This window comes from Gossypium arboreum, unplaced genomic scaffold (assembly GCF_025698485.1).
Source record: "Gossypium arboreum isolate Shixiya-1 unplaced genomic scaffold, ASM2569848v2 Contig00062_ERROPOS12716989, whole genome shotgun sequence".
In the NCBI taxonomy this organism is placed as follows: domain Eukaryota; kingdom Viridiplantae; phylum Streptophyta; class Magnoliopsida; order Malvales; family Malvaceae; genus Gossypium; species Gossypium arboreum.
Genome location: NW_026440290.1, coordinates 72,325 through 99,205, shown reverse-complemented (window position 1 = coordinate 99,205; position 26,881 = coordinate 72,325). Strand labels below are relative to the sequence as shown.

At 32.1% G+C, this 26,881-nt stretch overlaps 1 protein-coding gene across 1 annotated transcript; it reads right to left on the bottom strand.

Moving 5' to 3' along the window:
• Positions 1-19,253: 19,253 nt before the first annotated feature.
• LOC108481561 (zinc finger protein WIP2-like) lies at positions 19,254-21,420 on the bottom strand. The gene is made up of 2 exons (XM_017784676.2): positions 20,818-21,420; positions 19,254-19,901 (listed from the first exon to the last, which is right to left on the bottom strand). Exons 1-2 carry the CDS (start codon positions 21,376-21,378, stop codon positions 19,461-19,463), a joined length of 1,002 nt encoding a protein of 333 aa, XP_017640165.1. The 5' UTR covers positions 21,379-21,420; the 3' UTR covers positions 19,254-19,460.
• Between the last annotated feature and the right edge of the window lie 5,461 nt (positions 21,421-26,881).

The following is a 26,881-nucleotide window of genomic DNA, read 5'->3' as shown; positions in this document are numbered from 1 at the left end:
AAATCATTAAAATTAAGGCACAGCTTTCATAATGCTTATCATCTTTTCTTTGACCTAATATAAACATGTCTAAATATACTACTATTGTTCATGCCTGTCATTTTAATTTATTCCTTAAACATCAATTCATATCACATAGATAACTTCTTTTTATTCAACCAACTTCATTATTTCGCCGAATACATCTCATCCAATTTTAAGGCTAAATAAATACATATATACATATTCACAAGTTCATGTTACTTCATACTTCAACCAATATACTTACATACTCAGAGCCAATCTTAACATATTTTCACTTGAATCAAAATTCATATATCCTGAATAAGTTATATATATACTTCATACAACCAAATGCAATGGCCGAAAGAACACTATCCAAATGAATAATCACAATTTAAACCGAATCAATTTTATAACATATATATGGTACATACCTGACCATATTAGGTTTGTGAGCTTATTTGAATTATTACAGCAAGATCACACATTTCCAACCCAAATGCCTTCGGAACTTAGCCCGGATATAACAATAGCACGAATACCTTTGGGACTTAGCCCGGATATAATATCAGCACGAATGCCTTCGGGACTTAGCCCGGATATAATACCAGCACGAATGCCTTCGGGACTTAACCCGAATATAATATCAGCACGAATGCCTTCGGGACTTAGCCCGGATATAAATCTCACACAAGTCCTGCGGGTCTTAGCCTAGTTAAAATCCTCAATTATCGTGCACATATATATATCTTAATACATTAGCATTTCATTTACCTTACTAGAACACAAGCACAACATGCTTATCAATAATTTCACTTTTGGCTCAATAGCCACATACAAAGAACCCGATTTTATTTCAATATTCAACATGATCTCTATAAGCATTCGGATACAAGTTATATGTACAAATTATTTATCTCACTACTTAATTCAAGTAGAAACATTAGGTTACAATTTATATATTATGCTTATATATCATGATTTTATCAAATCATAAGCTAAGTTCCATTACTCAAAAACTTACCTCGGATGTTTTGAATAGTTGCAGATAGGCTACTCGATTGCTTTCTCCTTTCCCCTATCTGAATTAGTTCCTATTTACTCTTGAGCTTAATTTAAACAAATGAATTTTGTTCAATTACTTATCAATTAATCAATTTAATTTAATACATATATATATATCATATATTTAAGGTACAAATGACCTTACTAAACTAGCTATTTAAACATCATTCATATGCCCTACTCATGCATAATCGAACATATTACTAGGCTACAATCGACAATCACATTTATTCCCAATTAATAAACTAAACTATCAAGGAACATTTTACTAACTTATTACCTTGCATATTCGAATTTCATAAACTAAATTTGCATACAATTTCATGTATTTTATCATGGAGTAAGTGCCGGATTATAATTTGTAACAAAATCAAAATATATCTTTTATCATAATTCCATATACATCATTTCATTTTATAAAATTTATAACATAGTTGAATATTCCTTAGCATATATGCACATAATAACACTTTACTCATGCAAAGATCACTTTTCGACTAGGGTCAAATTACGGCTGTCACAACTCTCCGCCACATAAGGAATTTTCGTCCCCGAAAATCTTACCAGTAAATAAGTTATGATATCGATCTTTCATAGAGTCTTCAGGTTCCCATTTAGCTTCTTCAACTCCATGCTTAAGCCACAGTACCTTCACTAATAAGATTTCCTTATTTCGTAGTTCTTTTAAGTCACGAGCCAAAATACGAGCCGGTTCTTCTTCGTAACTCAAATCAGATCGAATCTCAACCTCTGATAGACTAATTACATGCGATGGATCGGATCTATAACGTCGAAGCATCGAAACAAAAAAAATATTGTGAATCTTTTCAAGTTGTGGGGGCAGAGTCAATTTGTATGCTACCGGCCCAATTCGTTCGAATATTTCATATGGCCCGATGAACCTCGGACTCAATTTGCCCTTACAGCCAAATCTGAGCACCTTCTTCCAAGGTGAAACTTTAAGAAAAACTTAGTCTCCGACTTGATATTCCATGTCTTTTCGTTTTAAATTTGCATACGACTTCTGACGATCTAAAGCTATTTTCAGACTTTCATGGATCACTTTTACTTTCTGTTCAGTATCTTTGATCAAATCAACCCCGAAGATTTTATTTTCACTAAGCTCGGTCCAAAACAACGGTGTACGGCATTTACGACCATACAAAGCCTCGTAAGGTTCCATTTTAATGCTTGATTGAAAACTATTGTTGTAAGTGAATTTAATCAAAGGCACATACCATTCCCAAGAACAACTAAACTCAAGGATGCAACATCTCAACATATCCTCGAGTATCTGAATAATCCGTTTGGATTGACCATCAATCTGGGGATGAAAAGCGGTGCTAAAATGCAACTTGGTACCCAATGCTTCTTGCAACTTCTTCCAGAATCGTGATGTGAATGTCGGATCTCTATCCGACACAATAGAAATAGGTACCCCGTGTAACCTCACAATCTGAGAAACATACAACTCGCCTAGTTTGTCAAGTGAATAATCCGTTCGTACGGGAATAAAATGAGCCGACTTTGTCAATCTATCAACAACAACCCAGATCGCATCTTTCTTGCTTGACGACAATGGCAACCCAAATACAAAATCCATCGTGACTCGATCCCATTTCCATTCGGGTATAATGATCAGTTGAAGTAACCCTGAAGGCACTTGATGTTCCGCTTTCACTTGTTGACATATCAAACACTTCGAAACAAAGTCAGAAATGTCTCGTTTCATACCATGCCACCAAAACTGACGTTTTAGATCATTGTACATTTTCGTACTACCCAGGTGGATTGACATTCGGCTACTATGAGCCTCACTCAAAATCATCAAAATAAGTTCTGAATTTCTTGGAACACACAATCGATTTCTAAACCTCAAACAATCATTTTCGTCTATTTGAAACTCTGATTCAACATTAGAAGCACATTATGCTCGTTTAGCAGCAAATTCATCGTCAACTTTTTGGGATTCACGTATTTGATAAATTAATAATGGTTTGGCATTTAATTCTGCTACTAACACATTTTCGGATGAAACGGACAGGTGTACATTCATCGATCGCAAAGCAAACAGTGACTTGCGACTTAAAGCATCGGCAACCATGTTAGCCTTTCCCGGGTGATAGTCAATCACGAGCTCATAATCTTTCAACTATTCAAGCCAACGTCTTTGTCGCAGATTCAAATCTCTTTGAGTCATCAAATATTTGAGGCTTTTATGATCCGAATATACATGACATCTCTCTCTAAGCAAGTAATGACGCTATATTTTCAAAGCAAATACGATAGCAGCTAATTCGAGATCATGAGTCGGATAGTTTTTCTCATGTGGCTTCAATTGCCTCGACACGTAAGCTACAACCCGACCCTCTTGCATTAATACACAACCCAGCCCATGTAAGGACGCATCACTGTAAATGACAAACTCTTTTCCGGATTCGGGCTGCACTAACACTGGGGCAAAAGTGTTTTCAGCACCTTTTTGACCATTCGAATTTGAAGTCTTTTTGCAGCAATTTTGTTAAAGGTGTCGTGATCATCGAAAAACCTTTTACGAATCGTCGGTAATAACCGATAAGTCCCAAGAAGCTCCGAACTTCAGTAACATTTCTCGGAGGCTTCCAATCAAGTATGGTTGAAATTTTGTTCGGATCAACTCGAATACCCGATGCGGATACTACATGTCCCAAAAAGCTAACTTCTCTCAACTAGAATTCACATTTACTGAACTTAGCATATAAGTGCTTATCCTGTAAAATCTGCAACACTAATCTCAGGTGTTCGGCGTGTTTAGTTTCATCGCGTGAATAAATCAAGATGTCATCTATAAACACAACTACAAACCGGTCCAAATACTGCATGAAAATTCGGTTCATCAAATCCATAAATACTACAGGGGCATTAGTGAGCCCAAATGGCATCACTAAGAACTCGTAGTGACCGTATCTCATTCTAAAAGCAGTTTTAAGTATATCTGAGTCTCGAACTCGCAACTGATAATAACCCGATCTCAAATCTATCTTTGAAAACACTGATGCTCCCTTCAGCTAATCAAACGAATCATCAATACGCGGTAACAGATATTTGTTATTTATTGTTCCTTTATTTAATTGACGATAGTCAATACACATTCTCATGGTTCTGTCTTTCTTTTTCACAAACAATAATGGTGCCACCCAAGGTGAGAAACTTGGTCGAGCGAAACCTCTATCCATCAACTCTTGCAACTGAGTTTTCAATTCCTTCAATTCTATTAGTGCCATACGGTATGGGGCTATCGAAATTGGTGTAGTCCCAAGCACAAGTTCAATACCAAACTCTACCTCTCGAACAGGTGGTAATCCCAGTAATTCTTCGGGAAAAACATCTAGATGCTCACAAACCACTGGTACTGATTCAAGCTTCTTTTCTGATTCTTTACTATCAAGTACGTACGCAATATATGCTTCACACCCCTTTTCTACAAACTTTTGAGCCAACATCGAGGATATTACTGCTGGTAACCCGTTCATATCAGTGGACTCAACTTGAATTATCTCATCATTTGCACATCTCAAATCAATACTCTTTCTTTTCCAACACACAACTGCATCATGCACAGTCAACCAATCTATACCGAGAATAACATCAAATTCATTAAACGGTAAAAGCATTAAATCGGCCAGAAAACAAGAACCTCGGATTATCAGGGGACATTTCCTGCACACTTTGTCGACTAGCACATATCGACCCAAAAGATTTGACACTCGGATCACAAACTCAGTAGACTCAACAGGTAGAGTCTTACTGGATGCTAAAGTCTCACATACATATGAATGAATAGAACCAGGGTCTATCAAAGCAATCACATCAGTATCAAAGAGAGTGAAAGTACCGGTAATAACATCAGGCGAAGAAGCATCCTCGCGTACGCGTATAGCATAAGCTCTAGCAGGAGCACGAGCCTCGGATCTGGTTGTAGCATCTCTAGACCCTCTCTGGCCACCGCTAGCATTCCCTGTATTCCTAAGTGGTCTACCTCGTGCTGTATTAGTACTCGGTTTCCCACTCTGGTTCACATTTTGTTCGGATAATCTCGGGCAGTCTTTAATAAAGTGGTCGGCTGATCCGCATTTATAACAGGAGTGGTCATGAAATCTATAGCTCCCCGAATGCCATTTACCACAATACTTGCACTCGGTCCTATCCCGTCTATCATTTCCAACACTGGTAACTGAACTGGCTCGTGTACTCCAGGGGGTCGATCGCGGTCTCGTCTAGAAAAACCCAAAGTGTTCTTTGATCGGTCTGAATCATTTCAAAATTTCTTCGATGATTGCTGAAAAGACTTTCCTGAAGATCTTTTACGAAATTCTCCAGCTCCAACATCAGCTTTTCTTTTCTATTTACTAAGTTCTTCGGCCTTGCAAGCTCGCTCGACAAGTACTACGAACTCTCGTATTTCAAAAAGCCAACAAACATTTTTATATCTTCATTCAGCCCGTCTTCAAAACGTTTACACATAATAGCCTCAGACGATACACATTCCCAAGCATATCTACTAAGTCTGACAAACTTCCATTCATAATCAGTAACAGACATGAAACCTTGTTTAAGCTCAAGAAATTCTTTTCGTTTCTAATCTATGAATCTCTGGCTGATATATTTTTTTCGGAACTTAGTCTAGAAGAATTCCCACGTCACCCGTTCTTTGGGCACAGCCGAAACCAATGTATTCCACCAATAATAAGCAGAATCACGTAGCAGATATATGGCACATTTCAGGCATTCATCAGGTGTGCAAGATAGTTCATCGAATACTCGGATAGTATTATCCAACCAAAACTCAGCTTGCTCGGCATCATCACTGTCTGTAGCTTTAAATTCAGTAGCTCCATGCTTTCTAATTTTGTCTACCGGGGGCTTATTCATCCTTATGTGATCAATCACCGGAGGTATCATAGGTGCAGAGGGTGTATTTGTTGGAAGTAGGGGTTGTGGAGCAGCCGTATTTGCCCGAATGTATTGGTTGAACCAATCATTCATCACATTATAAAAGGCTTGTCTAGTCTCATCATTTTGATTGCTTGCGTTAGGTTACGAATCTATCGGCGCGGTCCCGTGTGCGGGAGCAGACGCTACACTCTCAACATCGTCAGCTACAGCTCGATCGGGATCAGGATCCATTACTATATGAAAACACGTTTTTAACTGTCATAAATCATCACACTATCATATTAACACTTAATGGCATGTATAGCTAGACTCATACGTGCTACGTTAGTCCTAGAATCGACTAAACCGTAGCTCTAATACCAATAAAATGTAACACCCCTAACCCGTACCCATCGCCGGAGGGTTAAAGAGTATTACCAAACAAGCACGAAATTTCATTTAACTATATTTGAATAACTCCCGATGTCACACTTAAAAACCGAATTCCAAATTGTTTTTTTTCCCAATTATATAATATATAAAAGAGTCATCTCAAGATAATGGGCATATTGATTCATTCTTAAGTTCAATTCACATCAAAACATTGAAAACATTAATCAAATATCAAACACACATTCACATTAACTATATGGAATACATATAGTAACTTAACTAGCCATTTTCGCATGGCTATACATATATACATCATCAAAAAGATACTTATTTAACAACAAAAAGACAAGCCTATACATGCCATTATCAAAGTTTAACGACTAGAGTACCAAATGGGCTTAGATAGTGTGGACGACTTCGACTTTAGGATCCCCGAGACCGTAGCTAACGAACAAGATCTATAAAACAGAGGATTAAAGCAACATAGTAAGCATTTCTATGCTTAGTAAGTTTTAAGTAATGAAATCATTAAAATTAAGGCATAGCATTCATAATGCTTATCATCTTTTCTTTGACCTAATATAAACATGTCTAAATATACTACTATTGTTCATGCCTGTCATTTTAATTTATTCCTTAAACATCAATTCATATCACATAGATAACTTCTTTTTATTCAACCAACTTCATTATTTAGCCAAATACATCTCATCCTATTTCAAGGCTAAATAAATACATATACGCATATTCACATGTTCATGTTATTTCATACTTCAACCAATATACTTACATACTCAGAGCCAATCTTAACATATTTTCACTTGAATCAAAATTCATATATCCTGAATAAGTTATATATATACTTCATACAACCATATGCAATGGCCGAAAGAACACTATCCAAATGAATAATCACAATTTAAACCGAATCAATTTTATAACATATATAAGGAACATACCTGACCATATTAGGTTTGTGAGCCCATTTATTTGAATTATTACAGCAAGATCACACATTTCCAACCCAAATGCCTTCGGAACTTAGCTCGGATATAACATCAGCACGAATGCCTTCGGGACTTAGCCCGGATATAATATCAGCAGGAATGCCTTCGGGACTTAGCCCGGATATAATACCAGCACGAATGCCTTCGGGACTTAGCCTGGACATAAATCTCACACAAGGCCTGCGGGTCTTAGCCCGGTTAAAATCCTCAATTATCGTGCACATATATATATCTTAATACATTAGTATTTCATTTACCTTACTAGAACACAAGCACAACATGCTTATCAATAATTTCACTTTCGGTTCAATAGCCACACACAAAGAACTCGATTTCATTTCAATATTCAACATGATCTCTATAAGCATTCGGATACAAATCATATGTACAAATTATTTATCTCACTACTTAATTCAAGTAGAAACATTAGGTTACAATTTATATATTATGCTTATATATCATGATTTTATCAAATCATAAGCTAAGTTCCATTACTCCAAAACTTACCTCGGATGTTTTGAATAGTTGCAGATAGGCTACTCGATTGCTTTCTCCTTTCCCCTATCTAAATTAGTTCCCCTTTGCTCTTGAGCTTAATTTAAACAAATGAATTTTGTTCAATTACTTATCAATTAATCAATTTAATTTAATACATATATATATATATATATATCATATATTTAAGGTACAAATGTCCTTACTAAACTAGCTATTTAAACATCATTCATATGCCCTACTCATGCATAATCGAACATATTACTAGGCTACAATCGACAATGACATTTATTCCCAATTAATAAACTAAACTATCAAGGAACATTTTACTAACTTATTACCTTGCATATTCGAATTTCATAAACTAAATTTGCATATAATTTCATGTATTTTATCATGGAGTAAGTGCAGGATTATAATTTGTAACAAAATCAAAATATATCTCTTATCATAATTCCATATACTCATTTCATTTTATAAAATTTATAACATAGTTGAATATTCCTTAGCATATATGCACATAATAACACTTTACTCATGCAGAGACCATAATCGAATCAACCATAGGTAGTACTCAAATCATCAACTATTTTAATGTACTTAACTACTCAAACTTAATCTTTCATACACTTATATCCGATGTCATAAGTAATGCCGAATGCCCAATTTAACCAAACTTAAAAATTTAACCTTCATCACTTAATTAAATCCTACCTATTCTTGAAAACTTCAAATACAAAGTAGTTGTCACCTATACTCTTATGCCGAATTAGCTAACATTTATAATCCTTAGCCGAGTTTTATTCAACTTAAGCCACCATTATATTTTTACTTATCAAAGCCGAAAACTATGCATAACATTACTCATATCATTCAAAATCACATTCTAAAAAAAAAATCATGATCAATGTCGAATCCTTAAGTGTTCAAACATCTATTTACTCAATTCAACACATTCAAAACAACATTTGTTCAAGACATCAAGCATTTTTATTTTCGGCTATTATATATATGAGCATTAAAAATTCATATTTTTAGCAAGATCAATCTCTTTCCTCAACACATTCTTCATCAAAACTTAAAGGAAATAATCAAATTCCTTCTTTAATAACCATAGCCGAATGCTCCATCCATCCATCAAAATTTAAAAATTTAGCATGGGCTAAGTAAGAACCATGATAATTAACCTAAAACAAGCTAAATTTTGATAATTAACCTAAAACAAGTTCACAACTTTAACACAATATACTAACCTTCTTAAGCATTCAAATGACCGAAAGTCTTCCCCCTTTTCTTTCTTCAATATTTTCTTTCCCAAATTCGGCAATCAAGAAGAAAGATGAACATCTATTTTTTTTTTATCAATTTTTATTGTTCTACTAATTAATTTCTTTAAAAATAAAGCCATCACTTATTATAATAGTATAATAAAACATATATTATACAACAACCATCATTTATGGTAGCCACTAAACAAAATTGGTCCATTTGACATGCAAATCCTCATGTCATCATTTCATGCATTATTTGATACTTTAAAATTTACCTATCACACTTTCAAGTTTTATCACATGAGTCCTATCTTATAAATTTCACATATAAATGACCAGATCAAAGCATGAAACTTTCACACATGCATTTACACATATAATAAACACAGAATTTAACAGTTAATTATTTTTATGACTCGGTTTTGTGGTCCCGAAACCACTTTTCGACTAGGGTCAAATTAGGGCTGTCACATTCACCTAAGGTGACATGCAACCTTGTACATTTAGTCACTTAAAAACTCACAAATATGACTACGCCATGTCTTTGTAATGACAACATGTTGCTTATCCAAAACATTATACTTTCATATGGCATTCCACACCAATTTCATATTCATTCATTATGCTAAATCTACCTTTAATTTACTTAATTATACCATAGATTGGGTATACTTATTAACCATGATTTATTCACTTAGCACATGTGCTATTCATCACACATCTCATCCACAAACAAACACATCAAACATAAAAACATTGCATGCATGTATAATTAATTAGGGTTACAACTGAAATGATCAACATGGACCATATCACATGGCCATATACAAAATTAATCAAATATTTCTATAGGCCAACATATGTGACTAGACCAATATGATAAATAACAAAAAGACCAAGTCCCTATACATGCCATACTCAAAATATTGAGACTAACTATACCCAAATGTCCAGTTGATAGTACGATCGAGCCTTTGACTTTCTTCGATCCCCGAGTTGGTTTGGCGATACTGTAAGAAAATGGGAAAAGAAAGAGAAGTAAGCATGAAGCTTAGTAAGTTCACATGCAAATAAATAGCAACAATAATCATATATATGTATAAATATATATATATATATATATATATATATATAAACATTAGTGAAATATCATAGATTTACTTATGTGTTATTCTGAACTCATAGATATAAGTCAAATTTGTAAACATAACTTACCCATTTTCAATCTTACCAAAAATTTGTCACATATTAAGCTCATACATGTGAGTTTATCGTACATACCTGTACCAACTTAAATCACAATGTCATATTCCATCGTAATTGATTTACTTGTCGATTAACTCACAAGTTTACCCATTGAACACTCGGAATATTATTGGATACATGGAAGACTTGTACATAGTCCTTCAAACGTAGCCACATGTTACCTAATATCACAATCACATATTGCTCGCTCACAAGCTAATCACGGGCCTACTCATACAAGCTGATAGTTAGGATGTAACTACACAGGCTGCTTGCACAAGCTGACAGATACCCGCAACAGATGCCAGGCTACCTAGCCATCGGTAAGATGTACAAGATAAGCACCAGGATTCACATAGTCACATATACGCAGAATCTCATGAGCTCATAATCACATAGTTCCTAGTGACATGTCACAATGTATCCTAAATTATTTCAAAGGTTCAAACGGGATTTTTCTCGATATCACATATTCATCGAACTCGTTCACAATGTCATGCTCATAGACTATAACATCGTTCATACACTTGTCATAATAATTAATCATAGTGACTCATACATTAATAAAATATTAAAACATGATATATCATTGCAACATTTACACATGAACTTACCTCGGTACAAAATAATGGTAATCGAGCCTAATCGTCGTATACTTTATTCTTCCATCGATCAAGACCCGTATCACTTTTTTTTTCATTTATAATGCCAAATTTAACTTGTTTATTAATCTAACTATTCAAATCAATCCATAATCCATTATTTGGTAAAATTACCTTTTTACCCCTAACTTTTCATTTATTTATAATTTAGTCCCTAGGCTCGTAAAATAAAATGCATGCATTTTCTTTGTTACCCAAGCCTAGCCGAACCTATACCATGCTAATTTCAGCCCACATTTTCCTTTATTTCACATTTTTACTACCCACTTGTACACTTTTACAAACAAGCCCTCTTTTTAGGTGTTTGCACTAAAAATCACCTAGTAAAAGATGTTTATCATGCATCAAACATCATATTCCTCCATTAATAAAAAAAATACATGCATGTTACACATGATTCAAATTTAATACATGAACCCTAGCTCTAAATATAGCTAGAAATGAGTAGATCATGTTTCAAAGACTTCAAAAATACAGAGAACATTAAAAACGGGGCTAGGGAGCACTTACAATCAAGCTTGGAAATGTTGAACAAAACCCTAGCTATGGCTATTGAGAAATTCGGCTAACACTTGGAGAAGATGGACACATTTTTGCTTTGATTTTCACTTTTTATTCTTTTAATTACCAAATGACCAAAATGCCCTTAGGGTCTTTCTTTCAAATTTTTCCTATGCATGTCCATTTTTGTCCAAAATTATATAAATTGGTCAAATTTCTAATTAGGACCCTCTAATTCATAATCTAAAGCAATTTCATGCTTAAAGCTTCTAGAATGCAAGTTTTGCATTTTATTCAATTTGGTACCTAAAATTCAATTGGACATTTTATGCATAGAATTTCTTCATGAAACTTTCACACAAGCATGCAATCATATCATAAACCTCATGAGAATCATAAAATAATTATTTCTATTTCAAATTTGTGGTCTCAAAACCACTATTTCGTCTAGGCCCTAATTCGAGATGTTACGGAATCACTTTAAATCTTGTGTCAAATTTTTTTTATCTTTTCTCTCTAGCATCCATAAAAGTTTTAAAAGCCAATCACCCCTTTGGAAATTTTGGTTTGATTATTTGAGTTAACAAACATAGCCACTTTCAATAACCATCTTCCTTAAAATTAAATTAATCATGCAATAACTCAAATTAAATTAAAAGAGAGAAACATAGAAATAGGTCCGTTTGAGAGTCTTGCTGTGCTTGGATCTATGAAATCCTGTAAAAGTTGTCGAGATATCATCCTTTGCAAGAGAAACGTAAAGGAAAATTATGAATATACTTAATAATGAAGACTTGGACTCAAATCGAATCTAAGTTAAAGAAAAAGAAATAAAATTGTTTTTAAAAGAAAATAAAATTGTTTTTAAAATCCTAAATCTACTAACTAAACCCTAAAAATGGCTTGGCAAAAGTTCTTCACGCTTAACCTATGTTTAACTATATATAAGCAAAGTTAGTTGCTCAATTAGGTCAAATACAAGCCTTAATCACGCTAAATATGGGTTGTGCAGACAAAAACACCCTTACTGAATTTTTTCCCTCCGTCAAGCTTGTGTCGCAACACAGGCTAGTACATGTTGGGACACACAACTTCGAATATAACCTTTTGAATTACCTCCGTTGTGTTATGAAACTGAAAGTTTGTGTTGCAACTCGGATGCCGTTCTTGATACATTTGGGCCTAAAAATAGGTGTCCTGTACACTCAATTAAAGCACTAAAACTACCTTAAGGCCGTTTTTGGCCCAATAGGTCAACTAACTCAAAATATTGCGTAAAAATGCTTATTTCGTAATAATTGAACTCTAAGCTAAGAAAATCAAATATGCAATAAAAGATGTTAAAATGGATAGAAAACAAGCTTGTCAAAGTGCCGAAAAGTACCTAAACTGCCACTATAATTTATGTCAGGTCATCTGTGTAACAGCCCGATTTAGGGCCTAGTCAGAACAGTAGTCTTGGGACCATAAATCTGAAGTTAAAAATATTTTTTTATTATTATTTTGATGTTCTAGCATGAACATATTAGTGCATGAAAAATTTGCTAAGTTAATTTTGACGTTTGTGAGCCCAATTACGAAAAATGACTAAATCGCATAAAGTGTAAAAGTCTTAAATTGATAGCTAAAGGTGTTATTTTGTTAGAGAATCAAAATTGGGGGATTTTAAAGGGTAAGTAGACCCTATTAGAAGAGCTTGGCCGGCCATGAGACAAGGATGGGTAATTGGTCAAAGGGTTAGGTTGGTTGATGTCATAATATGTATTTTAATAATACCCTAAAGCTTAGTATTCACCTTCTTCATCCATTTTCATCCTTTTTGATCGAAAATCAGCCATTGTTGGGGTTTGAAAGCTTCAAAAATTTCAGTAACTGTAAGCCCTCTCAAGTAAGTGATTTTGATAGTTTCTCTTAATGATTTTTTACATTTTTGGTCTCCTTGAAGCATAAGCTTTCAAATGAGAGGATTATTGTGCATAATAAAAAAGATTTTAGGGTTTTTCCATGAATGCATTTGTGATAGTTGCTGAGTTTTTATAGAAGAATATGAGTCCTAGTTGTGTCATAAACAACTTTTGTGAAAGGTATTAGCATGAAAACACGTAAAGGGACTATATTGCATAAGTTGTAAAATAGGTGATAAGTGTGTGAAATAGTGAGAATTTGGGGTTGCTATAAGAGTAAAAATAGTTCATCTAGGCTTGAAGTACGAAGAAATTTGATAAAAATTAATTTTCAAGCATAGGGGCAAAATGGTCATTTTTACGTAAGACGTAAATTTTAGATTGCCTAATTTTATTTAGTCACTAAATGAGTGTATTTTGCTAATATAGATCAAGAATTTCCAAATTCGAACCTTGATTGGGGGAAAACCAAGTAAATCGACTAAACTGACTAGTCGTGTGTATTTTGTAATCCGAAGTAAGTTGTATGCAAATAATACAACCACATTAATAATGTATGTGTTGAATTGTATTTGAATTAATATAGCATGAATTGCTTGATTGTGGAATTGAGAATGTATAATAACAATAGAGAGAGTAGGGTTCCCGTTGAACATACGAAATAAACTGGATATTCATGCCGTAACATTAGGGTCACTTGTGTGAGCTAGTGTAAGACATGTCTGGGACATGCATCGGCCACATTATGTGAGCTAGTGTAAGACCATGCCTGGGACATGGCATCGGCGTTGAGATGAGAGCCAGTGTAAGACATGTTTGGGACATGCATCGGCCTCGAGATGTAAGCCAGTGTAAGACATGTCTGGGACATGCATCGGCTACAAGATGTGTCAGTGTAAGACCATGTCTGGGACATGGCATCGGCACAGATATGCGAGAGCTAGTGTAAGACCATGTTTGGGACATGGCATCAGCACAGATATGCGAGAGCTAGTGTAAGACCATGTCTGGGACATGGTATTGGCACCTTACCCCATGTTTGAGGCTTATGTAATATCCAGTAGTGTTTTGAATGGTTCGACAGTGAAAGTTATGATTGTGAGTTAATAAGGGAAGTATAACCGTGTTGTGAGTGATACAGGTACCTAATTGGTACGTATGAGGAATGAGCTCAATATAGAATATGTGATTTGTATGGAGGGTAACGAGTAAGTTATGCTTGTGCCTATTTTTGTGTTACGAGCATGATGATCATTGATGAATTTGTTGTTGCATATTTATTTATATGCAACTTACTAAGCTTTTATGTTTACTCCCTTTTTCTTTCCATTTCTTTACAGTGCCACCTAATTAGCTCAAGGATCACTGGAAGTCAGAGATATCGATCACACTATCATCCAAAGCTTCTATATAGTTGGATTTATATTTTTGAATATGGCATGTATAGGGATAGACCTTATTATTTTGTGTCTTTAAGAATTGGCCAAAAGTGTTGGCTTGGGATAGATCCCACACTTGGTATTAAGCCTTGAATGATGGCTAACATTCATTTTGAGTTTATAAAAGATGCTTCTTATGGTTGAATGAATGTCTATTGTGGCTAATTTGATTTTGGAAATTATGCTTGTTTTGGTATTGATATAAAAATAAGTATGCAAGGGTGACAATGAGGCTTGGTAAATAGCCTTATAATGTCCACACGGGTAGACACACGGGCGTGTGTCTAGGCCATGTGTGACACACAGTCAGCCCCATGGGTGTGTGGTTCGGCTGTGTGTCCCCTGCACATATAAATTTCAAGTCAGTATGTTGGTAATAAACACACAGGGGGAGATGCGGCCGTGTATCTCAGCCTTGTAGAGGACACGGCTTAGTACACAGGCATATGCCACGACCGTGTAACATTTTGGGGATGCTAACATCAGAAATAGAATGTCCAAGTTTTTGCACATGGGCTAGGACATGGACTTGTCGTGGTCGTGTGAGGGACACGGGCGTGTGTCTAGCCGTTTGGAAACCCCTGTAAGTGTGAATTTGAAATTAATTTCCACACGGGCGCGGGACACAGGCGTGTCCCTGAGTGCTCATGCCGTGTGAACCACACGGGCCGTCAACACGGTCATGTCGAAATAGCCACATGGGCATGTTACCCTTCCACACGGGCGTGTGCCCTGTTTCAAAAGCAAACTTCTTAAGGTTGGTGGAGCACCCGAAATGGTTTTGAATAGTTTTCAATGATCAATTTGGGGCTCGTAGGCCTATAATAAGTAGTTTGAAGTAGAAATTGAAAAAGTTTTAATTTGGACTGAGTCTCGGTGACTTGAGATTGTTTGTATGCGTGAAATCGAGTTAAGTAATGCCTTGTACTTTGCCTCGGCATGGGTTACAGGTATAGGGTGTTACAATCTGTCTAGCCAAAAATGAAGGTGCGACTTTGGAAAAAGTTTATTCTTACAAATATCACAAACCAACTCAGTTTTCAAAATTTTAGTTATTCACCATGCAAAAAAAACCATTTTCAAACTAATTTTTTTCCAAAAGGTATGACTAAATCGAGCTAAATAGTAATAACTGACACACTAAGCTAAGTTGAAACAACTAATAACGATAGTATGACTAACCACTAATTAAATATGTGAATTTACTTCTAAATGGCTAAATTGCATAAATACTAAAAGTAATAGATTAACAATCAAGAATGACAATAAGGAGGTTGATTAATATCCATAGTTTTAATTAACCTAAAATTAGGTATTTTTCGATTAACTATTAATAGACCTAATTAATACCTTTCGATCTATAATTAAATCAATTAATCAACTTAGTCCACTTATCTTTCGATCTAATAGATCTAAACAGGACCAAATCGAATAAGTTTTAAGTAGATACCCTTTCAGTTTCATCTACTTAAATTACTACCTAGAGTCGTCAATTCTAGGTTTCAAGCACATTCGATTTAATTAATCTATTGTTAAACCTTAAATCTGGTTAATTATACCCACTTCAAGAAACCAATCTCCCTATGGATTTAGTTACTACCCATTATAGATGTAATTAATCTAATCAAATTGTAAAATATTGAAATAATGAAAAAAAATTGAACAAAGGTTAAAAGATGATCAGAAATCTAACTACTCTGAAGTTAGAGATCACTTGAGCATAAGGGGAGTTATTTCTTGTCCATATAGAGAGTTATGAAAAAGACTTGGTTTGGATGTTACTTTATCCTTTTCATGCAACATATATGCTACATATTTTGGTGTATGTTGTTTCTATGATATGTGGAGAGGGAGTTATGCAATTTAGATAACTATTTTTGTCAAAATGTTAAGGAGGAGATTATTGGGAAAGTTGTTGCTACTTATTCTATGTCCTGTTATAACGAAACTGTTTCTCTACTAGAGCCATCGAATTGGGAATTGAATAGGTTTTGTTTGTGCTTATATCTGTCCAATTAAGTGTGGCATATTTGACAAAACAAAAAGCATGGATCAACTGGGGTGTTAAAACTCCGAACTAAATTGCTTGAGTTGATTTGATAAACATAAAAGTCTTATTATCTCTTGGTGATTAAAGTGTTATATTTTAGAGATAAATATCTTATTTTCTCAAAGAAGTTTTTCAAGAACTTATATGTTGAATAAAGGAGGATATTTTATTGTTCTCTAGGCCTATAAATAGGCATCATTCTCCTTTGGGGATGTATCAATTTTGAAGGTTGAATATCTTTAGAAAGTTTGAGCATCTTATTCTTTATCAGCTTGTTTATTTCTTGCATTGGGTACTGGTTTTGTTGGCTATAATGTTTGTGACACTTAGTCAAATTTTTGTCTTGGTACTGTAGTATGGTGAAGGATCATTAGTTCTCTATTGAGGTTGCATGTAGTCACGTGTTTAAGGAGTTGTGGGCTTTAGTCGATAGGGAAGGAAGTGTATTGTTGAAGTGTTTGGTGGCTGAATAAAAGATTTATCCTGAGCAAGGCTCCACAGACGTAAGACCGTTTTGTTTGACCTGTATAAACAAATATCAATTGTGTTGATTCTTTTTCTTTCCTTATCTTTCATTCATTGTCTTTCTAACTCCTGTTACAATGAACATTAATCAAAGTTGATTTGTTCCATATGCAGACTAATTATATTTCAATTTTGAGGGTTATGATAATATTTTGAGAGATAATTGGTTTAAGGGATATAAAATTATTTCGGTAATAGGATTATTGAAATGTAACATTATGTAACAAATTCTGGAAAGGTTACGATATCATGTCTAATTCATTTGATTGTAATGTAATATTTTATTATTTGATTAATGGAATGTAAGATTACTTAAAGCTAAATTTTATTAAATTGTCCTTGTTTAATTTACTTCTTTTCTATTGTTTACTACAAAAGTTGAGTCTTAAATTATTATATTTTAATCATAAATAAATGCAATGAATTAATTTCATATCTCCTTTTCAAATAAATAAATTAAATTTAAAGAAAAAAATAACTATGTAAGGCTTCTCTAAGTATTATTATAAAATTACATTCAGGACAGAACATAATAAATTAAATGTTATTTTTCTCGACTTATATTAAAGATTAGAAAATTTAATTTATTAGTTATTATTATTGTGTTTTAGGTTAAATAAATGAAGGTAAATTCCTCAAAATCTAACATTAACAAAATAATGTATGAGTGCTTAAAGAAAATAATATTGAGATTACTGTTGTATGACTAATCTTGACACGATTTATTATAGGATAAATATATTTATTGCGAATCGTAATAGTACTATTATGGTTCCCACTTCTCATTTCATATTCTCATTCGTTCTTTTCCTCTATTTAGTTCTGTTTAAATCATTGTTAATTTCAAAGTAATAGTGAATATTATTTTCATATGATAATATGTTCAATCAATCAACAACCACATCTCTCCAATAAACAAGGAAAGAAGTTCATATGCAAACATTAAAAAAACCTGTTTTATTAATTTTTGGGATACAAACCCTAGGTCCCTAGCCATATCTCAATTATATATTTTATTTGGTGTAAAAATTAAAATAATTTTTCACACTTTTATAATTATTTATATGATTAATATTTTAATAATGTAATCGTTGAATTTATTAATATAATGTTATTTGTCATGCATATAAATTTTTAAACTGATTTGATATTTCTATCATATAGATCTAAAACACTCTATATATTAATATATATTCAACGATTGAAATTTTTTTACATAAAATAAATAGTTAGAAATTTTAAATTTACATAAAATTTGATAAACATGATCTATATAAATAGATCATGCAATATAAAGGTTGAATTATTAAAAATTAATTATATAAATAATTAAGAAAGTATGTAAAACTAATTTACTTTTGCTATCCCTCCCAAATGTATATATATGAAAATTATCCCATACATATATAAACAAAAACAATTACACATATGCACATGTATATTTCTTCACTATCCTTTTGTGGTATCGGGTAATTCTAACCAAAAATGATAAATTTTTAAAGTTCGGCTCAATTATTAAAAATATCCTTGAAGTAATTTACTTTTGTTAAATAAATTTTAATGTTGAGAATAATAAATTTTAAATTTGATTTCTACTTATTAAACCTAAATAGGTATTATAATTTTATTTCTTCTTAATTTAATCTTTATTTCAAATGAAATACTGATTAATGTTAAGAATTAAGTATAAATTAAAGATTAAAAGATTATTTCGATACAAATTTTAAAAAGTAAGAGCATATTTGGACATAAAATTTAAGAACTTATTTGAATAGAATATAAATTATTTAATAAAAATATAAAAGCTTATCTAAATAAAATAACGAAATTCAAGTCCTTAGTAATTTAGCCATAAAGTTATTGGAAAGGAAAACCCATACCTAATATCCACATATTTTCATCCACCAACCATAATTGATTTGATATATATATATATAAATATATATATATATATATATATATATAGATTGGTTTCCAATTATTGAATCAGTGCAAGGATCCATTATGTTGTTCAACTTCAGATGCAGGCTCATCATCTTCTTCTTCCAAGTCATCAGTGGCATAAACTTGATGTCCATCCCCAAAAGCTTTAATGTGATCCTTCAAAGATCTTTTGTGCTTGAAATCTGAGCCACAAATGCAATACCAAAGCTTCCCACAGTTCTTCTCATGAGTTCTCCAATCCCCTCTTACAGCAAAGGCCTTCCCACATTTCCTGCACATAAATGGCTTGATCCCATGCTTCCTCTTGTAATGTGTTTGCAATGTTCTGAAATCTTTCAGTGGTTTTGGCCTTGGATGGTCTATGTTGTTCCTACAACCTGGTGCACAGCAATAGCATGGCAGCCTTAGCATTGCCGTTGGCTGAGTTCCTCTTAGTGATTCTGGCCCTTTCCTATATTGAGATCCATGCGCCCACATATGCATCTACAATCATATTATAGGTTAAATTTATTGATTGATTAAGAAAAACTCGATTATTATGTTAGCGCAAAGAATGGTAAATAATAATATGTTTATACGAAAGTCAAAAAATTATCATGGAGGTCCTTATACTAAAAATCAGATTACATTTTGCTCTCTTAACACAAAAAATGGACAATTAGTCTTTGTACATTAGTTTAAAGAACAAATCAATCATTCTGTTAAAATTTTCATACTTTTTTTACTATTAAAAAATAATCATTATACATCAACATAAGGTACAGGTAGCATGCCACGTGTGATTGTTTTATTATTCATCACTACATTAATTTTAACATTACAAATAGATGAAATTTTCAACAATAAAGACTAATTTACTATTTTATTTAATGTACAATGATCAATTTATCTATTTTTTAGTAAAGAGAACAAAATATAATTTAAATTTTAATATAAGGGCTTCCATAAAATTTTACTCATAAACGATACCCCAAACGTAAAAGGAAAATATTAAATGAAAAGCTCAATTTTGAATACAAATACAATGGTTAACAAATAAGGGAAAACGTATGGTGATAAACTAACCGAGGTTGAAGAGAGTAAAGAGTATAACAAAAATACTAGAGGATCATAATTTTAACTCATAATTTAACAAATGTGGAATAACAAAATTTTAACAAATTTAAACCCCAATTCTTATTTGGATTTCTTTGGAAATGTGAACTTGTTTTCCTCTTTTTCCTAAATAAAATTGAGTAACATTCTTCATCCTGTAACACAATTGTAGAAAACACAAACTTCAAAGTACCCCGAAGGCATAAAGAAAAGAAAGTACTGATGTTAGGCTCAGTTTATATGAAAACGAGTTTCAAAGGCAAATAATCTAAGAAAAAATGAAAAACCTACTTAATTGCTATACCTGCATGTTGTTGTATCGATTGAAAGTTTTGCAGCAAACGGGACAAGAGAATTGTGAAGGACCAATTAGAATTTGAGAAGGGGTAGGGATCCAATACTGTCGTTTGTTGAGTCTATTAATTGGGTATTCATCGTCTTGTTCAGTCATCACTGAAGAAGCTGATAGAACTGAAGCTAACTCTGAAGCACTAGGGCTTGGTAACCCTATATGAAGTGCAACAGTAACAGTTTCATCATCATCTTCACCATTTACATCCATGGCAGTGCATGAGTGTTGCTCTTGATCTTGATCTTGGTATACACCGTCTTCATCTTTGTAATGCCTTGTTGGACTTAAGCTTAACAATGGTAAGGCTTCTCTAACAGGTGGGGAAGGAGGGGATGATGAATAGGTGGTTCGATAATGGAGAAAAGGGTTAAGATTGGTGGTTCCGTTTTTATGGGAGTTCTGGGAATGGGGATTAGGCTTTTGTAGAGGATGAATTGGAGATGGATAATGTTGATCAAGAGGGTTGAACTTGAACCAGCCTGAGAAGAAATTAGAGTAATGGTTGTCAGCCATGGATGAGAAAAACAAGGTTTTTTATTTGAAGAGATGGAAATAAGGAACAGTTTGGGGGTAGATTGATTTGTTTTTATAGATAGAAACAAAGTGTTCAAAATGACTAAAGGGTATTATTTGGTGGAAGAAAAGGGTTATTACAGTAAATAAAATATATATATTTTTAGGTTTTAAAATAAATATTGTTATTTATACTATTATTTAAATTTTTAATTGAGTTGATGTCACTAATTTAATTAAGAAAATAATAAAAATATCATTGTATAAAATAAATTATATTATTTGATAATAATTTAGTCTTGTAATTTTTTGAAAAATTAATATAAAATTTACATTTTAAAACTCGTGCTATTTATGTTACTAAAATCGTAATTTTACCACACAATCAAAATTTTATTTTAATTTAATTTATATATTATAATTTTATTATACCTACTTTATTACATTCATCAATTGTATATTTATACTTGCTATAATTTAAGTAGCTCCTGACTGAATTGATGTCACGAGTCAACCAGACACCAACTTAGTTACAAAAATTACGAAGATCTTTTTTCATAATTAAAATAAGTTACACTATTAAAAAGTATTTTAATTTTTTTATTTTTTGTAAAAAAAATAAAAAGTTTTATGTATTGGGATTTGAACTCATTAATAAAATTTTAATTTTATCACACAATCAAAGTTTTATTTTAAATTATTTTATGCATTTTAGTTTTGTTATGCATATTTTGTTTTCCTCGTCATTTGTACATATTAATGAAATTGTTGATTGAGTTGGTGCCATAGGTTAACTCGACATTAATTAAAGATTGACGACAACACTAGGATAAACAATTGTAGTGTATGTAGTATTCTTTATCCGATGTATTTACATGTTTAATTTTCATTTTACTCACATTTAATCTATTTGTTTCAATTTTATAGTGTACATATTTCATGTATTACTCTTAATTAGTTTCAAACAATACATTTCATTATTTATTATATATTATTTTTAAACACAACCCTATATTCTAAGTATATAGTTTTCACATGTATACACGTACAATAGAATTTTTAGTAAAAGGACTATCCCTTATGAGACTCATCCATGTTTTGTTTGTTTTAGCATAGATTAAAGGAATAATATTTGATACATTGCTAATTATAGACTTTTTAGATTCAATAATAACAAGTGTTTTATAGGGTTATAGTAAATTATTAAAATATAGATTTAAAAATAGATACACATGACAATTTTTAAGGCGGTTGTGGAATAAAAAATATATCAAATATTAACCCTAGGTTAAATTACAATTTTAATCCTCTATTTTATAGATTATATATATATATATCAAATTTCAATTTCAATCTTTATACTACACTCAATTTTAAGATTTAATCTTTATAATATAATTTTGATATAATTTGGTACATTAACATTTATAATGTTATTAGTTAGTTTAAATACATTATTCTAATTAAAATATTCATGTGAATTTAAGAATTGTTAACCACAAGTGTTTTATCCGTTTTACGATCTAAGCATTTCGGATCAATGGTGGTATTAAGATAATATCTTCCTAATAATATCGACTACAAGATTCAAGCATGATCCAAATGCTAAGAAAAGTAGATTTATTTTACTTTTTTCAACTACTTGTTGGTTTTAATTTCATAATTTACCCAAATATAATTAACCCAACACGCATGAGTCAAAAATCACACTAGTTTAAAATTAAAATAAAGAAAACCAAGAAATTTTGGGGTAACTTCCATGACTAGTCATTATAGATAAAATTAACCATAATTCTTCAAGTCTTTAAAATTAACTTAAAAGTAAATCAAGAATTTTTCAGTAACTTGCATAAAATTAGTCATAATTCCTCTCCAATCTTTAAATAATAGGATACATATACTTGAACTTACGTTCTTTTATATTGACAACAATATCCACGTCAAACTCAATTGACACTTGCATTACATGGGTGAAAACAATTCCCCAACTCTATAATTATTTTATATTTAGTGAAATATATTTTATTTTAAAAATATATTTGAAAACGATAATTTTTAAAAATATTTAACAAAGTAATTTTTATATAAAATTAGTAAGTGAAGATTATTTTAGCCTTAGTTTTTATTACAACTTAAAAAGTTAGAAATATCTCTAACAATCTTCTATCATAATAATTTTGATATGAGCTTTTCTTAGTCTATATTGTTAATTAACTTTGTAATTGAGTCGGTATTATAAATCAATTCAATATTAATTTTTTTTGGCCTGTTTAGAAAATGGGCGGAGCCTTAGGTAAGACTTTTTGGATCGAGCATGGCTCGAATATGCAAAAAAACTACTTTTTTTACTATTTTATTGCTTTTTTATTGTTTTGTTGTTATTTTCTCCTTCTTTTTTCACTATTTTGCTATCATTTCACTATTTTGCTACCATTTCACTATTATGTTGTTATAATTTTGTTGTTATTGTACAACTCTTGTTTTATTGTTAATTTTATTACTATTTTAGAAGCATTTGCTTGTCAAGTTGCACCTATCTTAGTGTTATTTATGTATACATATTTTTAATTTATTTTTAATTTTTGGGAAATATTTATTTTAATATTTTTAGTATTTTTAATTTATTATATTTTAAAAAATTTATATAAAAAATTAATACGGGCGAGCTAAGTTGAGCCGAATTTTAGCATTTTTATCCGGGCTGAGCTTGAGCAAAATTTTGGGCCCATTTTTTGGGTCAGGCTCGGCCTAGCAAACGGACCTAAAATTTTTGCTAGGCCTGGTCTGGCCCATGAGCACCTTTATGTTAAATAAAGCTTTCCTAATATGATAATATTTTAACATGCTATAGCAAAAAGACAAGAGGAGTTGTTCAAGAATTAGAATGTATTTAATATTCTTTTTTAAATTTATTTATCTATTTAAATTTCTTTTTACTCATAATTTAAGCTAATTTATTTTATTTTAATTTCAGTATGTTATAATTTGTTTCAAACTATAAGTTTCATTATTTATATGATATTATTATTAAATGCACACCAATAATCTAAGCATATGATTTCCACAGACATACACGTGTGATAGAATTACTAATCCACTTATTTGAGTTGGTGTCTTTAATTTGTCACACAAAACTTAAGGTGAGTTTGGATGGGTGATGGGGTGTTGTAACACCCCCAAACTCGGCCTAGGCATTATGACCAGATCTAGAGGTGTCTCCAGAATTTGTATGTTTAGAAAGAAAACATCATAAACTCTTATTACTCAAAAACTTGGTTTATTTGAAAACATATCTTAACTGTTTTACTGAAAATGTTGTGTGTTTACATTTTTCAAATACGTATAACCTTACAGCGGAAAAATTCTTAGAAAGTTAAATTTTTGAAAACATAGTTTGTTGATTTGAAACTCATTATTTTGCAAAAAATGAATATTGTCGATAAAACATTTAAGCGATATTATGCAAAAAAACAAAATTAAAGTCCAAAACTCAAAACAACTAAAAATGTCCAGACAGTCCAAAATTTCCAAAACTCTCAAATCCAAATTTAAATAAATTAAATTTACAAAAAAATATGGTTATAACTGAGCTCCCTTCGCACCGATCCGTCTAAGTTTAAGGGTTACTTGAAAGTGAAAGACAAACAGGAAGTGATTTTTCATAACTCAGTGTGTAACTTTAAACAAAACAGAATTACAAATTTATTTTCAGATTTATAACGTAGCAGAGCAGATACAAGATGTATACCTTATACAGAATCAGAATCAGAATCAAATGCAAATTTACAATCCTACCTCCATCCGCTACGCACCATCTCCGACCATCCCTACACACCATATAGGGTATTAAATACTCATCCAACCCTACACACCACTTAGTGTCAGTATGAAACTTTTCAGAATATTTACAGCAGAGCTACCAGTATATTAGGTGATTTATTACCGTTTACAGAATTATATATATGTGGTTGAGCCACCAAATACGGCAGATTATTACACTGCCCACACTTCCTCCATATATCAAACCCCACCCTAAATGCAAATGCAATACTAACAGATAACATTTATATTTATGATGTACATGCTCAGAATAACAGATACAGATCATACATAACATTTTTCATATAATACATTACATGTTACAAATTTTACTTAAATATTTATATCAAATTTCACACTAATGACTGGATAGAATTCATGTTTTATAGCTAAATTATAACATACCGACCCTATGGTAGGCTTATGTTCAATCCAAACAATACTTATGGCCCTGGGGAAAAATTCAGAATTTTGGGCTCACATGCCTGTATGGCTCACACGGCCTAAATGGCCAGCCCATATGGCCTACACGGCCTGGCACACAACTCAGTAGCCCAGACCATGTGTCTCACACGGTCCAGCACACGGCCGTGTGGCGTCGACTGTATAATTTTTTGGCTTTCGTTGTTCGTTGTTTTTCGTGTTTCTCATTACACACCTTGTTCGATTTTATTGCAAAAATACCCACAAAGCTTTTGAAACCTAAACACATCAATTAAAAGCACTATTTGAGATGATTTTCTAACCCGATTCACAACAAATGATAAAACTAACTTCAACATACTATCATAGAATTTTGACATTAAAACTTAAATCAACTTCTCACTTTCAAGAAAATAGTAATCCACCAACAATTCTAAGTCATCGGTGGATTAATCATCTCTCCAACATCACCTAGAAAAGTAATCAATTAAACTTATCGAATGTTTTCAACCCACAAACTAACGAAAATAACAATAAAAATGAACCCACTTACAACACGAGAAGGGTTCAAGAGCACTTACACAAACAATTGACAGAAAGAAAAACCAGACACGTCGAAAATGAAACGAATAGCAAGAATGAGTGGAAGCAACGTCGTAAATAGGGAGCATGAACAAAAGAAAAATAAAAAATTCCAATGACTAAGGCTGAAAGAGTAACGACAACGTGAAAATTTGGAAAATAAAGGCACAAACATGGGAAAAAAAATAGGAGTAGGTTCCTTGAAAATCAATTAAAATAATAATAATAATAATAATAATAATAATAATAATAATAATAAAACTAAAATAAAATAACTAACATAGAAACAAAACCATTGAACATGGGAATATGGTTTTAGGAGAAAAAATTAAACTATTAATTTAATAATTAAAACTTATTTATTTTAAAAGAATTCAAATATTATCTCGCTAGATTGAGATAGCACCAAAATTGATATAAAATTAAATTTCCATAATGCTTGCATAAAGGATCAAACACACGACTATAGGATAAGTTTACATCTTACCACCAAATTAACAAGCTCATTATAATACAAATTGAACGAAAATAATATTTAAGTCCAACGAACAAAGATAGGCCTAGGAACAAAAATAATTGAATTTCCCAAAACAAAAATTTGAACCCAAGACCTCCATTACACAAATAAAGCACTTAACCACTGGACTAGATAATAATCAATAACAAAATTTAACAAATT